General features: G+C 43.2%; 1 protein-coding gene across 4 annotated transcripts in view; it reads left to right on the forward strand.

The window, feature by feature from the left end:
* The window catches only part of MRPL45 (mitochondrial ribosomal protein L45), a 103,364-nt gene extending 89,510 nt beyond the window's left edge, over positions 1 to 13,854 (forward strand). For all 4 annotated transcript variants that reach the window (XM_073572480.1, XM_073572481.1, XM_073572483.1 and 1 more), the window contains exons 4-8: positions 1,667 to 1,765; positions 6,399 to 6,447; positions 12,453 to 12,602; positions 13,308 to 13,478; positions 13,564 to 13,854. In XM_073572480.1, the coding sequence (XP_073428581.1) occupies positions 1,667 to 1,765; positions 6,399 to 6,447; positions 12,453 to 12,602; positions 13,308 to 13,478; positions 13,564 to 13,662 (568 nt within the window). In that variant the 3' untranslated portion in view covers positions 13,663 to 13,854. The remainder of the gene's footprint in view (positions 1 to 1,666; positions 1,766 to 6,398; positions 6,448 to 12,452; positions 12,603 to 13,307; positions 13,479 to 13,563) is intronic.
* Positions 13,855 to 21,618: the final 7,764 nt, after the last annotated feature.

The raw sequence follows: 21,618 nt of genomic DNA on the forward strand, positions 1-21,618 counted from the left end.
GAAAAAAGCCTTTCCTTACACACAAAAATGGTAAGGCTTGTTTAGAGTTTGCCAGAAGGCATTTTGGAGACTGCTCAAATGTATGAAGGTGCTGTGGTCAGATGAGACAAAAATGTAACTTTTTGTCCACCAAGGTAAACAATATGTCTAGCGCCAAACCAACACAGCTCATCACCCCAAGAACACCATACCCAGTGAAACGTTGTGGCAGCATCATGCTGTGGGGATGCTTTTCAGCAGAAGAAACAGGAGAATTGGTCTGAGTCGAGGGGAAGATGGATGGTGTGAAATACAGGGATATTCTTGAGCATAATCTGTTTCAATTTGTCAGTGATTTGAGACTGGTATGGAGGTTCATGTTTCAACAAGACAATGATCCAAAGCATACTACTAAAGCCACAGTCGAATGGTTTAAGGGGAAACGTGTAAATGTTTTTGAGTGAATACAGTAAAAAATAAACTCTACAAAGTTGTGTTTTTGGTTGTTGTTTTTTATTTGCTTTAGCTGTGCAAAAAATGCAATATGAAGTGATCAAAACATTAAATTTACCCAAAATTGGTATCACTAAAAACGTCAGGTCATCATGACAAACAATATGAAGTCCTCACACTGCTTGATCGACCAAAAAATGAAATTGTTACATGTTGCGGAAAACGGCATTGAATTTCCAAATTCTTTTTCACCATTTAAATCCTCAAACTAGACGAGTTTTGGTATCGCTGTGATTGTACTGACCTGGGCAATCATTTCTACATGTAATTTTTCTCAAACACTGAATACTGTAACTACAAAATCCTCAAGAAACAATTGCAGATTTGGAATTTTTCTTCCTTGCTTTCTTGTACATTGCATGGCAAAATGAATGGTGCTATTTAAGGCCTCTTTCACACATCAGGTTTTCGCCTTCAGGCGCGATCCGGCGCTTTTGACAGAAACCGGATCCGGCGAAATGCAATGCCGGATCCGGTTTCCCCCCCATTGACTTGCATTTGCGCCGGATCGCGCCGGATGGCCATGCGTTTCATCCGTTTTTCGCCGGATCCGGCAATGTGTCCGGATCCGGCGTCTGGAAAAAACGTCTACTGTAACGTTTTTTGTCTCCGGCGAAAAAGCCGGACACGCCGGATCCGGCGCGTCCGGCTTTTTCACACAATGGAAGCCTATGAGCGCCGCAATGCGCCGGATCCGGTTTTTTTGGTCTGAGCATGCTCAGTAGCCACAAGGGTCAATTTTAAAAACCGGATCCGGCGTAATCCGTCGAAAAACGGATAGAATAACGGATGAACCGGATGAGACGGATCCGGTTTTGTCTGTCAAGAAAAAGACGGATCCGGCAGAAAACCGGATCCGTCACATCCGGTTTTACAAAACATTTGCCGGATCCGGCGTTCCGGCACGACGCCGGATCGCGCCTGACGCCGAAAACCTGATGTGTGAAAGTAGCCTAAAACTACAACTTGTTCTGTAAAAAAACAAACAGACAAGCCCTCATATGGCTATATCAACAGAAAAATAAAATAGTTATGGCTCTTGCAAGAAAGGAAGGGAAAAAAAAATCAAAGGGCAAAAGTTGAAAATCGCCATGTAGGGAAGGGGGTAACAGCTTGCCATTAACTGAATTCTTAACATACCTGATCATTTTTTTTTTTAATTTATTTTCTATAGGATTCGAAAGATCAAAAACTATGACGAGGATTTTAGCACTAAGATGTTTCCAGAGAAAGCTCAGGAAATCTTCATTGATGCCCACAACTGCCTGACGCAGTAAGTAGCCTTGCCTTTGAATACACCTGATATTGTTTGCTGCGGAGCGTGTGAGATGATGAGGATTCTACTGAATCTACTGTGTGTCTCATATTTTTACGTAAATTACTGGAGTTTTTTTCTTGATGTTATTCCTATCTTTAAAAGTTATCACCTTTTCAACAGATAAATAACTTTCTGATCGGGACCAGAGTGTGTCTGAGTGAGGGTCCCAGTGGTCAGACTGTGTTTTATCATCTATCCGGTAGTTAGGTGATAAATCCTATCCAGGTCCTATCCAGTTCACACAGCTGAAAGACAAATGTTGGCATCTGTAAAAAATACCAATAAAAATGCTAAAATCCAGTAAACCTGTATTACTACACTCTTGAGCTCATGTAGTACAGCTACAGCCAACTACTCATCTTAAAAAAGCAAGTCAACATCTCACTCAAAAATCAATGTTAAAACTCTTGCTTAACGCCAGCAGTATAAATAAAAATTATAACTGCAATAAACTATTATGGTGGAAATAAATAACTGTCCTTACTTGGCAGATGAAATGTTCCATGAAAGTAGAGACGTTCCTCCAGTTCAATTATTTTTTTCTGGTTTTCATAAGACTGTAATATTGTAGCCCATAGTTTCCTTGCTTAACCCCTCTCCAATATGGACAATTTCATTATTACATTTTTATTTTTTTTCCCCCACTCTCCCAAGATCCATAACTTTTTTTTTCTGATCACATAGACATATGAGGGCTTGATTTTTTTCTTTTTCTTTTTGAGGAACAAGTTGCAGTTTTGAACTACATCTTTAATATAACCTCATATTATGCATGAAAGCAAGAAAAAAATTCTAAGTGCAATGAAATTGCGTAAAAAAACACTCCCCTCAAAATTCTGACAGTTTTTCTTTAACCGCTTTCCGACCGCCCACATTAGTTAAATGTCGGCACTAGCTGGGCTTTGTGCAGCGCCGAAGTTAGTCTACGGTGGGTGGTCTCGCAGCTCTCAGGACCCCCAGGAGCCTGCAAGCGCTGCGATTCCTGTGCAGAGCCGTTGCTCTGACAGGTGACATCATCGGGACCTGATTAGATCAGGTCCTAATGGTGTTAACCCTTTGCTATTTTCTAGATGCCGCGGCATTTAGAAGATAGCATGAGGAGACCCCTGCTATTTATTAATTTCAGACGCCCCCCCCGCAGTCAGATCAGCGTTGCCTGGCAGCCGGAGGTCACGTGATGTCCTCTGGCTCTGTCAGCTACGGTGGCTTGTTAGGCTCAGCCTGCAGCTGAGTCTAACAAGCGATCTCCCTCTGCAGCACTGACAGGTCTCTTGCAATGCAATACATGTGTATTGCATTGTAAGAGACCAGTGATCTGACAAATGAAAATTGAAGTCTCATACAGGGACTAAGTAAAATAGTAAAAAAAGGAAAAAAAAGTTTTAAAACTATTAAAAAAAAAAATCACAAAATAAAAAAAAGAAAAAATATTAAACCAATAAATACATATATATATTTTTAAAAACAAAAAAAGTACACATATTTGGTATCGCCGTGTCCGGAAGGAGCCAACCTATAAAATGGTCACACTTGTTCACGCCTTCAGTGCACTTCAAAAAAGGAGGAAAAACCTTTGCTTTTTCATCATGTCGCCACACAAAAAGTAGAATACGACGCGATCAAAAAGTCATATCAAAATAAAAATGGTAGCAATAAAAGCGTCATCTTGTCCCGCAAAAAACAAGCCGCCATCCAGCTCCAACAGCGGAAAAATAAAAAAGTTATAGCTTTCAGAATAAAGCGATGCAAAAACAATTATTTTTTTCTATAAAATAGTTTTTATTGTGCAAAAACAGCAAAATGTAAAAAAAAATATATAAATGTGGTATCACTGCAATTGTACTGACCTGAAGAATAAAGCTGCCTTATTAATTTTACAACCCACAGAACGTCATTAAATAAAAAAAAAAAAATTTCCAGAATTCTTGGCGTTTGATCATTCTGTCTCCCAAAAATCAGAATAGAAAGCGATCAAAAATTTTCATGTGCCCGAAAATGGTACCAATAAAAACGTCAGCTCATTCCGCAAAAAACAAGCCATCACATGACTCTGTGGGCCAAAATATGGAAAAATTATAGCTCTCAAAATGTGGTGAGGCAAAAACTAGTTTTCGCAATAAAAAGCATTTTTTTAGTGTGTGACAGCTGCCAAACATAAAAACCCGGTATAAATCTAGTATCGCTGTAATCGCACCGACTCGAAGAATAAAGTCTCCTAATCACTAATACCGCACAAGGAACGGCATAAAAAATAAATAAAAAAACTACTTCTACACAGGCTATTGGTTTTTTCATTCTGCCTCCCAAAGATCGCAGTAAGGGTTGGCGCACATTTATCCTGCGCTCTGCGCTGAGCGCTTGCACCAGGGTTTCTGTGTAAATTTCTGATTAGGCACATCAGGGGCTCTCCAAACGCAGCATGACTTCCGCTGTCGATTCCAGCCAATTTTGCATTCCAAAAGTCAAATAGTGCTCCTTCCCTTTCAAGCCCTGCCGTGCGCCCAAACAGTAGTATTGTTCCACATATAGGGTATCGGTGTGCTCAGGAGAAATTGCTCAACAAATTGTATGGAGCAATTTCTCCTGTTACCCTTATGAAAATGCAAAATATGAAGCTAAAACGATTTATTTGTGAAAAATGTTGCTTTTTTTTATTTCCATGGCTCTATGTTATAAACTTCTGTGATGCACCTGTGGGTTCAAGGTGCTCAATACACATCTAGATAAGTTCCCTAAGGGGGTCTAGTTTCCAAAATGGGGTCACTTGTTGGGGGTTTCCACTGTTTAGGCATGTCAGGGGCTCTCCAAACGCAACATGGCGTCCACTATCGATTCCAGCCAATTTTGCATTCCAAAAGTCAAATGGCGCTCCTTCCCTTTCAAGCCCTGCCGTGCGCCCAAACAGTAGTATTCTCCCACATATGGGGTATCGGCATGATCAGGAGAAATTGCAAAGCAAAATGTATAGTCCATTTTTTCCTGTTACCCTTGTGAAAGTAAAAAAAAAAAGGTCTAAAGGAAAATTTTTGTGAAAGAAAAGGAAATGTTTCTTTTTTCCCTCCACATTCCATTCATTCATGTGAAGCACCTGAAACTTAATAAACTTCTTGGATGTGGTTTTGAGTACCTTGAGGGGTGCAGTTTTTAGAATGGTGTCACTTTTGGGTATTTTCTGTCATATAGGCCCCCCAAACTCACTTCAAATATGAGGTGGTCCCTAAAAAAAAAATGGTTTTGTAAATTTTGTTGTAAAAATGAGAAATCGCTGGTCAACTTTTAACCCTTATAACTTCCTAACAAAAAAAATTTTGGTTCCAAAATTGTGCTGATGCAAAGTAAACATGTGGGAAATGTTACTTGTGTGCCGTATCTCACTGATTTAAGGGCATAAAAATTCAAAGTTGGAAAATTGCTAAATTTTCTACATTTTCGCCAAATGTCCGTTTTTTTCACAAATAAACACAAGTTATATGAAAGAAATGTTACCACTATCATGAAGTACAATATGTCACGAGAAAAAATTGTCAGAATCAGCAGGATCCGTTGAAGCGTTCTAGAGTTACGACCTCATAAAGTGACACTGGTCAGAATTGATACAATTGGCCCGGTCATGAAAGCAAAAACAGGCTCTGGTGCGAAAGGGTTAAATAGTATTTACAGCATTATGATTCTCCTCATTAGTACAATTATGGTTAAGCCAATTTTTTATTTTGGTGCTAAAAAAAATAATTGTAAAATAGAGAATTTGTTTTTTAAATAAATACATTTTTTGATTGTGTCGCCATATTCAGAGACTCATAACTTTTTATTTTTTCTGTCAATGGTGCTGTGTGAGGGCTCATTTTTTGTAAGTGGAGATAATGTTTTTATTGATACCATTTTGGAATAGAAATTAGATTTTGATCTCTCCTTACAACATTTTTTTTTTTTTGCAGTGTTGAGGTGAACCAAAAAAACTACAATTTTGGCTTTTTCATTTTTTTTCTGTTTATCTAAATTTAATATTTTAGTTTTTGATAGATCGTACTTGTATGGACATGGCGATATCACATATGCATATTTTATTAAAAGCATTTCTTTATCTTTATTTTTAATGGGGGAAAAGTGTGGGCTAGGTGATTTGAAGTTTTTTTTTGTTTTGTTTTTTTTTGTTAAATTTTCAGATTTCATGCAGCCGATGGCGCATAGAATGTTGCCCCTCCCCCATTCATGTGCGCTGTAAATGCTTCTGCCAGAGAACGACAATGGCATTTAACAGGTTAACAGTTACAGGCTTAGCTTTATTCCTCCCACTGTTGTTGGAGAGAGGTCCTGGCTGTTATCTTCCGGCTGTCAGGCGGGCTCAACTCATGAGCCTGTTCCATACACCTGTCTTACACCGTACATGTACCGCAGATTCCGGTAAGGTATTTTAAGACTAGGATTCCTGAGGGTGCTGCAGCGGATGGCGTCTCCCAATTTTACAAAATAAGCACATTCAGCCGTACACAGTAATTTAATCTTCTCCTTTTGAAGCTCCTGAGAACCACACAAGAATCCTATGCATTTTGGAAAAGGATCTCCTCATGAAATCTTTCTTCTTTTTCAGGTTTAATCGCCATAAGTTACACTTACTGGTGACCGAGCGCTGCTATCCGGTAATTAATTAAGTAATTGTGTGTGTGCCTTTATGTATGACATTTCTCGTTCGCCTTATTGGGGGACACAGAGACCATGGGTGTATGCTGCTGCCACTAGGAGGCTGACACTATGCACAAAAAAGGTTAGCTCCTCCTCCGCAGTGTACACCCCACCGACCGGCAGGGAATTCCTCAGTTTAGCTTAGTGTCAGTAGGAGGTGGACACGGGTCTTTCATTAGACCCATATCTACCTCGTCGTGCGTCGTTCCTTTACAGGATCTACGGAGGGATACAGAGTGAAAAGTCACATCTGTACTCCCACATGGAGTCTGCGAGTACGGCGTGTACTGCCACCCCGTATCCTTGCAGTTCTCCGCGGCAGGACCAGCCAGACGGACGCCGACACCAAGACGTGCCAGCGACTCCAGGGGTCCTTGTCGCCAGTCTCCCTCCCACTCGCCTACCAGAGCCTGTCGGTTGGATGAGACACAGGAGTTCTTCAGTCCCAGGTAACGGATCGGGGATGGGTGAGTATGGATTTTTTATTTTTATTTACCTGGCTGCCCATTCCCGACGGACAGGGGGTGCGCCTCTTCAATGGCACAGGGAGCGGGCGCTGCGGTCGCTCGCAGTCACCCTACGCCCATAGGCACACCATGCTCCATATTGCTGGCCCCCGCGTTCCCCCCTTCCCTCCCCCCTTTCTGGGGACAGGGAGTACAGGGCCTCTTCCTCTCCTTCTTCCCTTGGACGCGGCTTCCGGCGGCGGCGGCGTCCTTTTTCCGACCTCCGCGCCGACCCCCTGCTGACAGGCGGCCGCCGCAACTAATTTAGGCCCCGGCTTTAGTTCGGGCCTACCGCAGCGTCGCGGCCACGCCCCCCGCCCCTTTATTCTAAGCGGGCTTCTCTCCCGCTCTTCCCAGGCCCTCCCACCGCCTGTCCTTCACCTGCCCAGCCTGCTATTGGCCAGAGGGCAGAGAGTTTTAACCCTGTGGTGTGCTCCGCCCTCCCTCCTCTCCTGGACGCGCGCTCTTTCTCAGGCAGGCGTCATTTTCCCAGCCTGTCAGCCGGACACCAGCTCGTCACCGGATATCACCATCTGCCAGCTGGTTTTTCGCTCAGGTGGTCTGTCGGCCGGATTTCGCTCTGACCCGCATCCACTGACAGGTCGCAGAGCATCGCTTCTGGGGACACCGGACCGTGAGTAGCTCTGCACTGCAGACTGACCCTTCTCCGCCCTCTGTCCCCCAACCTTCCGGCACTACCTCAGCTTTTCACTATGTCTAACTTCAGCCTGACGCCGTCCAGGGGCCATCTACTGCCCCAGGTGAGGGTGAACCCCCCCCCACGCCTGGCTGGGCCTCCTCTCTATCTCAATCAGTGGCAGACCTCACCAAGGTGTCTCAGTCCCTGGTGACCGTTCTGGATACGTTGCCCCTGGACTCTTTGGCAGGGCCAAGCAGGTCCCAAGTTATTCCATCTGAGTCAGCCAGCGTTAGTCGCAAAAGACCCAGCCGGAATCCTCTCCTCGCCCCATCTCACCGCATAGCCCTTCTCAGCAGCCTCCCACTCGGGCCTCCTCTCCCGAGTCAGGTGAAGCGCTTTCGGACAGGTCATCTGAGGGGATTTTAGAGCTGGATTCAGACCAGGATGCAAACATGAAGTTCACAGTGCAGAACCTTATTGCAGCGATCCATCATACCTTCGATATTGCTGACTCCCCTGCGAAATCCTCAGATCAGGAGGTTTCGTTCAGACGGGCAGAAACTCCCTCCAGGGTATTTCCTTTCCATTCCGAGTTTGGAAAGATTTTTACCAGGGAAAGAGAGGATCCGACCAGACGCTTTCAAAGAGGAAAGCGTCTCGGCGTACTCTATCCATTCGCTAAGGAGCTCACGGACAACTGGTCTGCTTCTCCCTCGGTGGATCCGCCCGTGTCCAGGCTTTCCAATAATACGGTTCTCCCGCTTTCAGGTGTGGCGTCCCTAAAGGATTCTAATGACAGGATTATAGAATCCCTGGCGAAGTCTGCCTTCGAAGCGGCTTCAGCGGCGGTATGTCCAAGCTTGGCTTCTTCCTGGGCAGCAAAGGCCATAGCCACGTGGGCAGACTACCTTCGTCAGGGAATCTTGGATAAAGCGCAACCGGAGCGTTTGGCCGATCTCGCCAATCAGATCTTCCATGCGGGGGTCTATCTTCTTTCCGCTTCCTTGGATGCCGCATCCTGCGCAGTTCAGGCGTCAAGCAACGTAGTTGCAATTCGACGTACAATTTGGCTAAAGGCCTGGCAAGCGGACTTGTCTTCTAAAAAGTCCCTCACTAACCTGCCTTTTTAGGGGGTGCGCCTCTTTGGGTCCCAATCGGACCAGATTATTAAGGACGCCTCTGGAGGCACGAGTTCACTCCTCCCTCAGTCCAAGCCTCGCAGTCCTCCACTAAGGCGTCAGTTTCGACCCTTTCGGGCTTTCCGCCGTTTCAATACGGCAGACAACTCCAGCCAACAGAGACCGCAGGCTCGCCAGGATAGAAAGTTTCCTTCAGACCCACTCCTTCCTGGTGATCCCACTCTTCCCAGGGCAGACCGTCCAGATCTAGATCTGGACGGTCTACTTCAGCATGACTATCGTCGAGCACTCGAGGGGTCCTTCCAATTGGGAGATCGGCTTCCTTCAGGGACGTTTGGCTGGCCTCCGTAGAGGAAGCTTGGGTCAGGGAGGTCGTATCCTCAGGATACAAGATAGAGTTCGTCTCTCTTCCACGGGATCGTTTCTTCGAATCCCAGCCTCCAAAAGATCCAGCCTTGATCTCGGGGTTCTCTACGGCTATCGCTTCTCTCCTCAGTTCCGGGGTGATTGTGCCCTTTCCCGAATCGGAGCGCTTCACAAGGTTCTATTCGAACCTGTTTGTAGTGCCGAAAAAAAAAAAAAAAACGGCGCAGCTCGACCCATCTTGGTTCTCAAGCCGCTCAACAAGAGGGTCCGCCTTCGCCACTTCCGCATGGAGTCGCTTCGCTCGGTCATCGCTTCCATGGAGGAGCAGGAATTCATGTGCTCAATAGACATCCAAGATGCCTATTTACATGTTCCAATTTTCTCCGGACATCAGAAGTTACTGCGTCTCGCGATTCGGCAGCACCACTACCAGTTCGTCGCACTGCCCTTCGGTCTTGCCACCGCTCCCAGAGTCTTCACTAAGATCATGGCTGCGTTGTTGGCTTCATTGAAGGTCAGAGGTCTCGTTCTTTTCCCGTACCTCGACGATATTCTGATCAAAGCTCCCTCATTTCAACAGGCTCACCAAAGTTTGTCAATCGTCCTTGACACTCTTTCCAATTTCGGGTGGATCATCAACAGGAAAAAGTCCTCTCTGATTCCTACCCAACCTCTGGTCTTTCTAGGCGGCCTACGGTTCGACACTCGTCGGTCAAGGGTCTTTCTCCCACAAGAGAAGATTCTCTCCCTGCAGCAGGAAGTACGATCGCTGCAGATCACACGACTCCCGTCCCTCCGTAAAGCCATGAGGGTCCTGGGAAAGATGGTGGCGGCGATAGAGGCAGTTCCCTTTGTCCAATTTCACGCCAGACCTCTCCTGCAGGCCATTCTGTCGAGGTGGAACAGATCGCCTCTGTCCCTGGATTGCCCTGTTCATCTTTCATACCGGATCAAGCGGTCCCTCAACTGGTGGTTGACGTCGCCTCTCATTCTATCGGGTCGTTCCTTTCTTCCCATTCACTGGCAGATAGTAACAGCAGATGCCAGTCTCCTCGGCTGGGGGGCAGTGTTCCGCAACCACACGGTTCAGGGCCGATGGTCGGATCGGGATTCAGCTCTGCCGATCAACGTCCTAGAGATTCGAGCGATCCATCTGGCTCTCGTTCACTGGGAGAAACTCCTCAAGGGACTGCCTGTCCGGATTCAGACAGACAATGCCACATCGGTGGCGTATGTCAACCGCCAAGGGGGGACACAGAGTGTCTCAGCTCTGGCGGAGGTGTCCAAGATTCTTCTTTGGGCGGAGATCTCCGTTCCGACAATCTCCGCGGTACACATTCCCGGCGTAGACAACTGGGCCGCCGATTTTCTCAGCCGGGAGGGCCTCGCGGCGGGGGAGTGGTCCCTACATCCGGAGGTGTTTCTTCTGCTCTTCCGTCGGTGGGGCACCCCGGACGTAGACCTCCTGGCGTCTCGCCTCAACAGGAAAGTTCCACAGTTTGTTTCCAGGTCTCGAGACACTCTGGCAGTGGGCGCCGACACTCTGGTCGTTCCTTGGTCGCAGTTCGAACTCCCCTACCTGTTCCCTCCCCTGCCTCTTCTGCCCAAGCTGTTGAAGAAGATCAAGGCAGAAGGAATTCCAGTCATTCTCCTTGCCCCGAATTGGCCCAGAAGGTCTTGGTTCGCGGACATTGTCAACCTTCTCGCGGACGCCCCCTGGAAGCTTCCAGACAGAACAGATCTGCTGTCTCAAGGTCCGATTTTCCACCCCAATTCTCGGCCGCTCATTTTAACGGCGTTGCTGTTGAGACCGAGGTTTTGAAACAAGCAGGATTTTCCAACCAAGTAATTCAGGCCATGATCCGAGCCAGAAAGCCATCTTCTTCCAAGATCTACTACCGTACTTGGAAGGCCTATTTCACTTGGTGTGAGTCCTATGGCTTCGCGCCCATGTCTTTTTCGCTCCCTTCAATCCTAGCGTTTCTTCAGGCAGGACTGGATGCGGGGCTTGCCCTCAGTTCCTTGAAAGGTCAGGTTTCGGCACTGTCCATTTTGTTTCAAAAGACGTTGGCTTCCTGTCCTCGGGTCAAGACCTTTCTTCAGGGCGTGGCTCACACGGTTCCGCCGTACCGGGCGCCCGTGGATCCATGGGACCTTAATCTGGTTCTAGGGGTTCTGCAAGGTCCTCCCTTTGAACCTATCAGAGATATTTCCCTTTCTCTCCTTTCTTGGAAGGTAGCCTTTCTGGTGGCCATCACTTCCGTCCGGCGCGTGTCGGAATTGGCAGCTCTTTCTTGCCAATCTCCCTTCCTGGTACTTCACCATGATAAGGTGGTTCTACAGCCTCCGCCCTCTTTCCATCCGAAGGTGGTGTCTTCGTTTCACCTCAAGGAGGAGATCGTTCTGCCGTCCTTCTGTCCGAGTCCCGCTCATTCCCGAGAGCGGTCCTTCAGCAAGCTGGATCTGGTTAGGGCGATAAGGGTCTATCTGTTTAGGACGACTCCCTTCCGAAAGACAGTCGCTTTTCATTATTCCAGACGGGGCGCGGAAAGGTCTCCCGGCGTCAAAGGCCACTGTTGCTCGCTGGATCAAATCGGCAATTTTGGAAGCCTACCGAGTTAAGCGTCGCGGAGCCCCTCCGGGATCAGGGCCCACTCTACTCGGGCAGTGGGTGCCTCCTGGGCGGTACGCCACAGAGCTTCTGTGCTGCAGCTTTGCAAAGCTGCATCCTGCTCATCGGTTCACACGTTTGTGAAATGCTGCAGAGTCCACACCTACGCTTCGGCGGACGCCAGCCTAGGTAGAAGGATTCTGCAGGCGGCGGTGGTGAGTCCGCTGGCCTGATGGAAGTTTGTTTCCCACCCCAGGGACTGCTTTGGGACGTCCCATGGTCTCTGTGTCCCCCAATAAGGCGAACGAGAAAACAGGATTTTTAAGTTGCTTACCGTAAAATCTGTTTCTCGGAGCCTTCATTGGGGGACACAGCACCCTCCCAAGTTCTACAACTCCTGTCCTTATGTTTGTTGGTTATTTACAGTTGAGTTGTCTGTTCTGTTTTTCAATCTATTCTGTTGCTTCTCCTACTGCTTTCTCACTAACTGAGGAATTCCCTGCCGGTCGGTGGGGTGTACACTGCGGAGGAGGAGCTAACCTTTTTTGTGCATAGTGTCAGCCTCCTAGTGGCAGCAGCATACACCCATGGTCTCTGTGTCCCCCAATGAAGGCTCCGAGAAACAGATTTTACGGTAAGCAACTTAAAATCCTGTTTTTTTTTACCATGGTTTTCCTATTTTCTCATTTTTGCATTGTAGGAGATGGTGCGGGGTAACAGGTACCGTACAATACGCTGGTCTTTTGTGGAGTCCTTAGAGCCACCCAGAGTTGTGCAGGTTCGGTGTCCAGAAATGGTTACAAAAGGGAACCTGTATGGTCAAGTAACCATCCGTATGCACAGCAAACAGGTGAGGACAGAAAATAACCATTCATAGATGAACTGTTACTCCTGTTATTCCAAAGTACGTAGTTACATTATCACAAATTCTCCTCTTTCTTGATAACTGCCATAACTTTATTATGGTAGACCTCTAGATTACAGCTGGCCTTGATGTCCTCAACTTTCCCAGTAAGGGGTGGCTTGATCCATTGTTGATTAAAGGGGCTGTCCAGGACATACTTATTGATATCCAATCCTTAGGATAGATCATTAACATCAGAATGGCGAGGTCCTGGCATTCCCACCGATTAACTGTTTGCAACTTCTGCTGAGAGCGAATGTACATGGTGTATAGAATTACAATAGAGACAAAATTCTATACCACACCCGGTCCATGGACAAGAGAATGATGTTGTTTCTTGTAAACAATAATATGGTGTTCTGCTCTTAGAAAACGATCTCGTCTCACCTATACCTTAATACAGGGGTACATGGCTGAAATGAGAATAACTGTACGTGGTCAGGATTATGGAAGCAGCAGAGCTAGCTGTTCTACTGATTTATTAGTTTCTATTCACTTCTATGGAATAGTGTACCGCTGTCAGCTTGGCCCTTTCTTTAATCTTATACGCCTCTCCACGTAGGTGGTTACTCCAATCTCTGACAAGAAAACTAAATTGTGAATACATTCTTTTTGTGCCTTGTAATTACTGTGTGTCTGAATTATCTTTAGACCTTAGTCATCTATGATCGATTTGGTCGGGTGGAATGTGGCAGTGAAGAACCTCGGGATGTTCTGGAATATTTGGTGTTTGAGCGTCACTTGGTGAATCCATATGGGTCTTGGAGGTTGCATGGCAAGATAGTTCCTTCCTGGGCACCATCTAAAGAGCCCATTGTAAAGGTCAGTAGAGTCCGGCCATTAAGCTCATGTTTTTCAAACCATTGCTATATCACATTTACGTTTTTGCCCATTTCTGTCTTCATAGACTGTAATGTTACCAGGACCAGTTTTACAACCTTGGCAGGAGCTGGAAGATGTAGCTGTGGAGAAACAGGAACTCGTACCAAAACAGTGGTATAAATAAGACACCTGCACCTTCCTGACTTAAGCATTGAAGTCGTCACATAGGTGTAAGCACTTCTGACATCTACAAAGGACTATTACAGCAACACCTAAGTCTGTATAAAACATGCTGTTTATAACACCCATACTATGTACAATAATTATGTAAGCCCTGGTATCTGCAACATTTGTAATAAAGTAATGTTTGGAGTTATTTTGAGATTTCTGCCCAGACTCTTGGCACATATGTGTCTTATATACATCCTGATAGTCACTGGGTTATAATATCACAATGTTTTGCAGAAAATGATTTAATAAGAGCAGTTAATTTGAATGTTATAATATATATGTGTGGATGATATCTGCGCTGCTGTGACAAAACAAATCCAGATATAGTTGTAATACTCTCTAGTGGTTTATTCAACGCGTTTCAAAGCTTCTATTTCAGGATATTACCACAGACACATATGGAGACAGTGCTGTTACATCTCTTATATACATTCAAAATTCAAACACGGCGCCAAAAGACCTTCTGACATGTGACATGTAGTGTCAAAGTTCGTGGAGTGATAATACATATAATAAAGTTATTTTCAACATATGTACATACAGATAATATAGGTATTTAAATCAGTAAACCAATATAATAAAAATTAATTCATTTTTCAGATATCTGAAGCAAAAAGAAAATAAAGAATTTATTAATTTAAATACCTATATTATCTGTACAGTCTTGGCCAAAAGTTTAGAGAATGACACAAATATTATATGTTCACATGATCTGCTGCCCTCTGGTTTTTATGTGTGTTTGTCAGATGTTTTTATCACATACAGAAATATAATTGCAATCATATTATGAGTAACAAAAGGTTATATTGACAGTTAGAATGAGTTAATGCAGCAAGTCAATATTTGCAGTGTTGACCCTTCTTCTTCAGGACCTCAGCAATTCTCCCTGGCATGCTCTCAATCAACTTCTGGATCAAATCCTGACTCATAGCAGTTCATTCTTGCAAAATCAATGCTTTTATTTTGTCTGAATTTGAAGGTTTTTGTTTGTCCACCCGTCTCTTGATGATTGACCACAAGTTCTCAATGGGATTAAGATCTGGGGAGTTTCCAGGCCATGGTCCCAAAATCTCTATGTTTTGTTCCCTGAGCCATTTAGTTATTACCTTTGCTTTATGGCAAGGTGCTCCATCATGTTGAAAAAGGCATTGTTGATCGCCAAACTGCTCTTGGACGGTTGGGAGAAGTTGCTCTTGGAGGACATTCTGGTACCATTCTTTATTCATGGCTGTGTTTTTAGGCAAGACTGAGAGAGAGCCCATTCCCTTGGCTGAGAAGCAACCCCACACATGAATGGTTTCAGGATGCTTGACAGTTGGCATGAGACAAGACTGGTGGTAGCGCTCACCTGGTCTTCTCCGAATAAGCCGTTTTCCAGATGTCCCAAACAATCGAAAAGGGGATTCATCAGAGAAAATTACTTTACCCCAGTCCTCAGCAGTCCACTCCCTGTACCTCTTGCAGAATATCAGTCTGTCCATGATGTTTTTTCTGGAGAGAAGTGGCTTCTTTGCTGCCCTCCTTGAGACCAGGCCTTGCTCCAAGAGTCTCCGCCTCACAGTGCGTGCAGATGCACTCACACCTGCCTGCTGCCATTCCTGAGCAAGCTCTGCACTGCTGGTAGCCCGATCCCGCAGCTGAAACACTTTGAAGAGACGGTCCTGACGCTTGCTGGTCTTTCTTGGGCGCCCTGGAGCCTTTTTGGCAACAAGGGAACCTCTCTCCTTGAAGTTCTTGATGATGCGATAGATTGTTGACTGAGGTGCAATCTTTCTAGCTGCGATACTCTTCCCTGTTAGGCCATTTTTGTGCAGTGCAATGATGACTGCACGTGTTTCTTTAGAGATAACCATGGTTAACAGAAGAGAAACAATGATGCCAAGCACCAGCCTCCTTTTAAAGTGTCCAGTGGTGTCATTCTTACTTAATCATGACAGATTGATCTTCAGCCCTGTCCTCATCAACACCCACACCTGTGTTAATGGAGCAATCACTGAAACGATGTTAGCTGGTCCTTTTAAGGCAGGGCTGCAATGATGTTGAAATGTGTTTTGGGGGATAAAGTTCATTTTCTAGGCAAATATTGACTTTGCAAGTAATTGCTGTTAAGCTGATCACTCTTTATTTTCAAATATTTTTATTAGGTATTTTAACAAAATTTACAAACATGCTCTTTGTTTATGTAATAATTCACCTTGATAAGTAGGGAAAGGGGGGGAAGGAAAGGGATAGGAGTAGGGAAGGGAGAGAAAGGAGTTTTGATAGTAACATAGACAGAGCTGAACATATTTGTATATCTACTACAAAAAAATGTATCTGTCTTAGTGAGATAATCTTTGAATTTCCATGTTCAAACCATGTACATCGAAAATAGCTGGGAAGCTACCTTTAGCTTAAGGGTAAGAAAAAAAACTTATTAACAAGAAAGTCTTAACTAAACTAAACTAAATCTTGGTATTTAGTGTTCCATATGCTCCATTTATTGTCATATTTATGTAAGCATCCATTTGCTATTGAGAATTTTAGGTCCAAGGAACTATGTGTCTTTAGTCTATCCACAATGTCAGAGAATCTTGGTATGTCAGTTCTTCTCCAGAAGGAGGCTATCATATTTTTAGTTATCAGTAAAAGGTGTATTATAACTTTTTTAGTTGAGTAATGTACCTCTTCCAAGTCCAAGGAAAAAAGAGCTGTTTGAGGGGAAAGTGTAAAGTTCTTGTCAAGAAGTTCACCAATGTATATGGAAATCTTATTCCATAATTCTGTGAGAGCTGGGCAGGACCAGAAAATGTTTCAAATCTCCCTTGAGCCCGCACCCCCTCCAGCACAATGGGGATGAATCTGTTTTGAAATGTGATATTCTAGAGGGAGTTAGGTACCATCTCGTTAAAATTTTGTAGAATGATTCGTGAAGTAGTGTTGATATGTTGGAAGAGTACGAGTCCCTTATTGCCCTTTCCCATTGACCCTTTGTTGCGCAAAACTGGAAGTCTTTCTCCCACTTGAACATATATTTGTTTTTTGTGAAGTCGCCATCCTTATTGAAAGAGCTACAAAGGAATTTAGTGCTCCAGAAAATCTTATGGTTTGGATTGTTTAGAAGAAGATGAACCACCTCTGTTTTCGGAGGGACCAAGCTGACAAATTTTTGTATATACTCCTTGATTATGCAATATTGCATAAAGTCTGAGAAGGGTAGGTTGAATTTGTTTCTAATCCCGGAAAAACTGAGTAATTTATCCATTACGAGAACGTCTCCCAACTTTCGAGTGCCATTTTTTGACCATATTTCAGGCACAGTAAATCCGTAAATAGACGCGATCAGGGATATTGGGAAATTTTCTTTTAATTTTGGCTTCTCAGCTCTGTTCGGTGAGGCCAAATGATCCCAAGCCTGGGTAATTGCCAGAAAAATAGGGTGATTTAGTCTATATCTTTTTAGATGGAATATATGATTGAGGAGAAGATTTTTAAGTGGGTTTGGGGAACTATGGTCTCTTTCCAGCATCATCCAAGAAGGTTCTGCATTCTCACCCATCCAACATTGGCTTTGTTTGATAAGAATGGCGTAGTAGTAAGTTAGAATGTTCGGAATCCCCATTCCTCCGTTATATTTGTTTATAGAGAATTGTTCTGTCTACTCTAGCTCTCTTCTCTCCCCAAACAAAGGAGAAGATTTTTTTGTTGCATCTATTAAAGAATGTTATTGGAAAGGAATGAGGGAGAGCCCTAAAAATGTATAAAAGTTTCGGGAGTATCACTGTTTTTATTGCTAGCACTCTGCCCACCCATGACAGGCCTATGTTTTTCCAGGGTTGGAGATCATTTGTGATAGTGGCTAGGAAGGTCTCGCAATTTGCTTTAACTGTATTGCGTAATGTTTTTTTGAACAAAATACCCAGGTGTGATATTTGATCCTCCTCCCAACCAAACTCTGATATATTTTTAATAGAGTTTATTGTAGTATCTGAAAGGTAGAATTGCAAGATTTTTGATTTACTATTATTAATTTTAAAGTTTGATAATTGTGAAAATTCCTCTATTATCTCGAGCAGTGTTGCAATGGATTGTGTCGGGTTTGTGAGTGAGAGCAGCATATCGTCTGCAAACAGACTTATTTTGAATTGTTTAGATGGAGTGTTGATCCCTGTGATTTTTTCGTTTATGCGAATTGCTTCGGCTAAAGGTTCTATCGCCAAGGCGAACAGCAGTGGCGAGAGGGGGCACCCTTGTCTTGTCCCATTATTTATATAAAAAGATTTGGATAAGGTGTTATTTATGTAAATTTTGGCCCTTGGTTGGGAGTATAGGGTGAATACCGTTTCTATCCATTTGTTGTTGAAACCAAAATTTAGGAGAACAGTTTTTAGGTATGACCAATTGACCCTGTCGAACGCCTTTTCGGCATCTAGTGTTAGGAGTATTGAAGGAGTTCGAGTAGAGTTAATTCTGTTAATAATGTTGACAAGTCTCCTAGTGCTATCAGAAGTTTGTCTGCCTTCAATGAAGCCTGATTGATCATCATTTATTAGTTTTGGTAGTATTCCCTTTAATCTTGTAGCCAGTATTTTGGAAAAAATTTTTATATCTGAATTCATCAGGGAAATTGGGCGAAAATTTTTCACCTCTTCTAGATTATTTAATGACTTGGGTATCACAATGAGAATTGCCTCCAACATCTCTCCCGGAAAAGAACCACCCTCCGAAGCTTGATTGAAAATTTTAGCCATATAAGGGATAAGTATATCTGCAAAATTTTTGAAGTATTCATTTGTTAGTCCGTCTGGGCCTGGTGATTTTTGTAGTTTTAGTGAGTTTACCGTTTCTATAATTTCTGCAATTGGTATAGGTGAATTAAGTTGTGATAGGTCTGGAGGATTGATTTTAGGAAGTTGTAGTTTCTTAATAAACTCATTTATTTTTTGGGGGTCTGGTTGAGGGATCACATTCTTTAGGTTATATAGTTTCCTATAATAAGATGCGAATTCCTCTACAATATCGGTTGGGTGATGTTTTATATCTCCGGCTGCATTTTTTATTTTATTTATTCTACTACGGATTCTCTCACTCTTCAGTTTGGACATCATGAATCTCGTTGGCTTGTTCGTTTCAGAGTATACTTTAAATTTTGATACTTTAACGATTTTATCAAAGTCGTCAAGAATAGCCCTGTTTAATTCTTGTCCAAATTAAGTATTTCCCTGTAAATTTGCTGAGATTTTATGTTAGTCTTAGCGAGATCATTTTCCTTTGAATTTATTTGTTTTTGTATAGTTTTAATTTTTTCTCTTTTTTTCGCATTATGTCTTGCTGTAATTTTGATCAGTTTCCCTCTTATTACTGCCTTATGTGCACACCAGACTGTAAGTGGGTTCATTTCCCCTGTGTCGTTTTCTTTAAAGTATTGTTTTAATGTCGTGACAATTTCGTTTCTATATTCTGGGATATTCAGTAGAAAGTTATTGCACCTCCACACCGTGGAATTTTTAAAGAATGGGCCAACCCAAATTTCCGACAAAATGGGAGAGTGATCCGAGATTGATCTGTCTAGTATGGATGAGTTTTTTATTTTAGTCAGAGTGAAAATGTCTGTGAGAAGTAAATCTATTCTCGCCGAAGTTTTATGTGCCGCTGAGAAGTGCGAATATTCTCTGGATGAGGAATTCAGACATCTGTATGTGTCATATAGCTCGTTATTTTGAATCCATTTACTGAGATTACCCGATAATTGGCGAGTTGAAGAAGTGGAGTCCAATACTCCGTCAGGAACCATATTAAAGTCTCCTAGAATGAACAGATTGCCCTTCTTTTTTAACTGGATTTTACTCATTACTTTGTTGAGAAAACTCAGTTGTTTTGTATTAGAGCAGTACACATTAACAATTGTACATTGAGTCGAATTGATTTCGCACACCAAAACGTGGTACCTGCCAGCGGGGTCCACCACCTCCTCTATAAGATGGAATGGCACTGTGTTTTTTATCAACGTGATCACTCCTGCCTTTTTCTTGGGAGATGAGGCTGAGAAAGAATGTAGAAAGTCCCTATGAGTGAAACTTGGATGATTACCTTTTTTAAATTTCGATTCCTGGATGCAGACGACGTCTGCGTGTGAATTCTTAATTTCTTTCCACAATGTGTATCTCTTCCATGGGCTATTAAGACCTCTGACATTATAGGACATACATTTCAGCTGCATAATTCGATGTGTTAAAGGAGCTAAGGGAACACCAAAAGAGAAACAGAAACAATTTCAACAATCAGAAACAAACGAATTTGTCAAAAACAGTACAGTATGACTAGTATGAGCAAGAAATTCAATTCTAGGTCTTTTCCCTGAGGAAATCTCGACCTGTTGGGGGAAAAGTTTGTGAAAAAAGAAGAAAGTTCTCCGTTTTTTACCCCATGGTTATTGAGACGATTGCCCTGACTTTTCCAAAGTCTCTTTAGTTCTTTAAAGTCAGATCAGGGATGAGATTTAAATAGAGCCATTCCTTCCTCCAAAGAATTAATCACTACGAATTTATCTCTATGGTTGAACATCAGTTTAGTAGGGAATCCCCATCTGTACTGGATGTTTTTGCCTCTTAAAATATCTGTTAAAGGCTTGAAGGATCTGCGGGAATCCAGAGTATGTTTTGAAAGATCTGTAAATATTTTTAGTTGGTGGTAAGGTTCCGGGAGCGAACCCTTGGTTTTGACATAATTCTGTATCTTTTCCTTGGTGGTAAAGAAATGCAGACGAAGGATCGTATCTCTTGGTTTGTCTGCTGTGATGCCTTTGGGTTTAGGAAGTCTATGGATTCTATCAATGCACAGGTCTAGAGTATTGAGGTTTGGTATTGTTTTTTTGAAAATAGTCTTGACAAATTCTGATAGTTCAGATTGGCTTACTTCTTCGGGGATACCTCTGATTTTCAAATTATTTCTCCGACTCCTGTCCTCTAAGTCAGCCATTTTGGTTCTGATATCGTTAACTTCTTTTTTTTAGAGCGATGTTTTGACTGGTTAGTGATTCTGTCTTCTTTTCAAGGACAATTATTTTGGATTCATAAATTTCTAGTTTTTGGGTAAAACCTCTGCAAACCTCCTCGAAAGCGGCGTTATGTTTAGCAAAGCCCATATTTAGTTTTTCGTCAATTAGTGAAGTTATTTTTTGAAAGAATATCTCCTCGTGGCTCATTTCAGGTCGATCTTTTTTATTTTTATTTTCTGATTCCGAATTTCTCTCCTCTTCTGGAGCACTTCTTTTAGTCGAGACAGAAGTATCCATCAACTGATTTGGTGCAGAGGAGGAAGTCATCGAAGGAGGGTTTTTGCTTCTAGTAATAGGAGTGGTATTTTGAAAGGTGGATTTAGTACCGTTTGATTGTGTAGTTATTTTATGAGTTTTATAGTCATCAGCTTTTTGGGGGGATCTAAGTTTAATAGGGCTCAGCTGGTTGGAAATATCTGTATTTGATCTGGAATAAGATGCGGAGGTTCTTCTTTGGTTTTGTAATGGTTTTTTGTTATCAGACTTTTGTTCCATTTAGGAAATTTGGTGTATAAGCAAGCTATTTAAATTGGGTCTCCTAATTTCAGTAGGCAGGTTCCCGGCTTTAAATAACTAGAGCGGCAGGATGGACACCCTCCATGTAAGTCACATATAACTCAAGTTTGGAACTACCTCTTTAAATGCCAAAGTTAAGAAGGAATAAAGCTGTTATCCTCAAATTCTCAGTTATCTCGGAGAAATATTTATCCACTAGGTGGAGCAGTGGCGTTGAGAGGAGATACTAGGCCAGACTTTCTTATGGGTACTATGTACCTTAGAGATTTATTATCAATCCACAATGACTGCTTTATATAACTGTGTAAGTTACACTTTGTGAAATTCCACAACAAGCCTCTCGCTTAAGCAGTAACC

The sequence above is a fragment of the Dendrobates tinctorius genome, unplaced genomic scaffold (assembly GCF_039654945.1).
Source record: "Dendrobates tinctorius isolate UK_male_01 unplaced genomic scaffold, ASM3965494v1 ptg000032l, whole genome shotgun sequence".
NCBI classification, from domain to species: domain Eukaryota; kingdom Metazoa; phylum Chordata; class Amphibia; order Anura; family Dendrobatidae; genus Dendrobates; species Dendrobates tinctorius.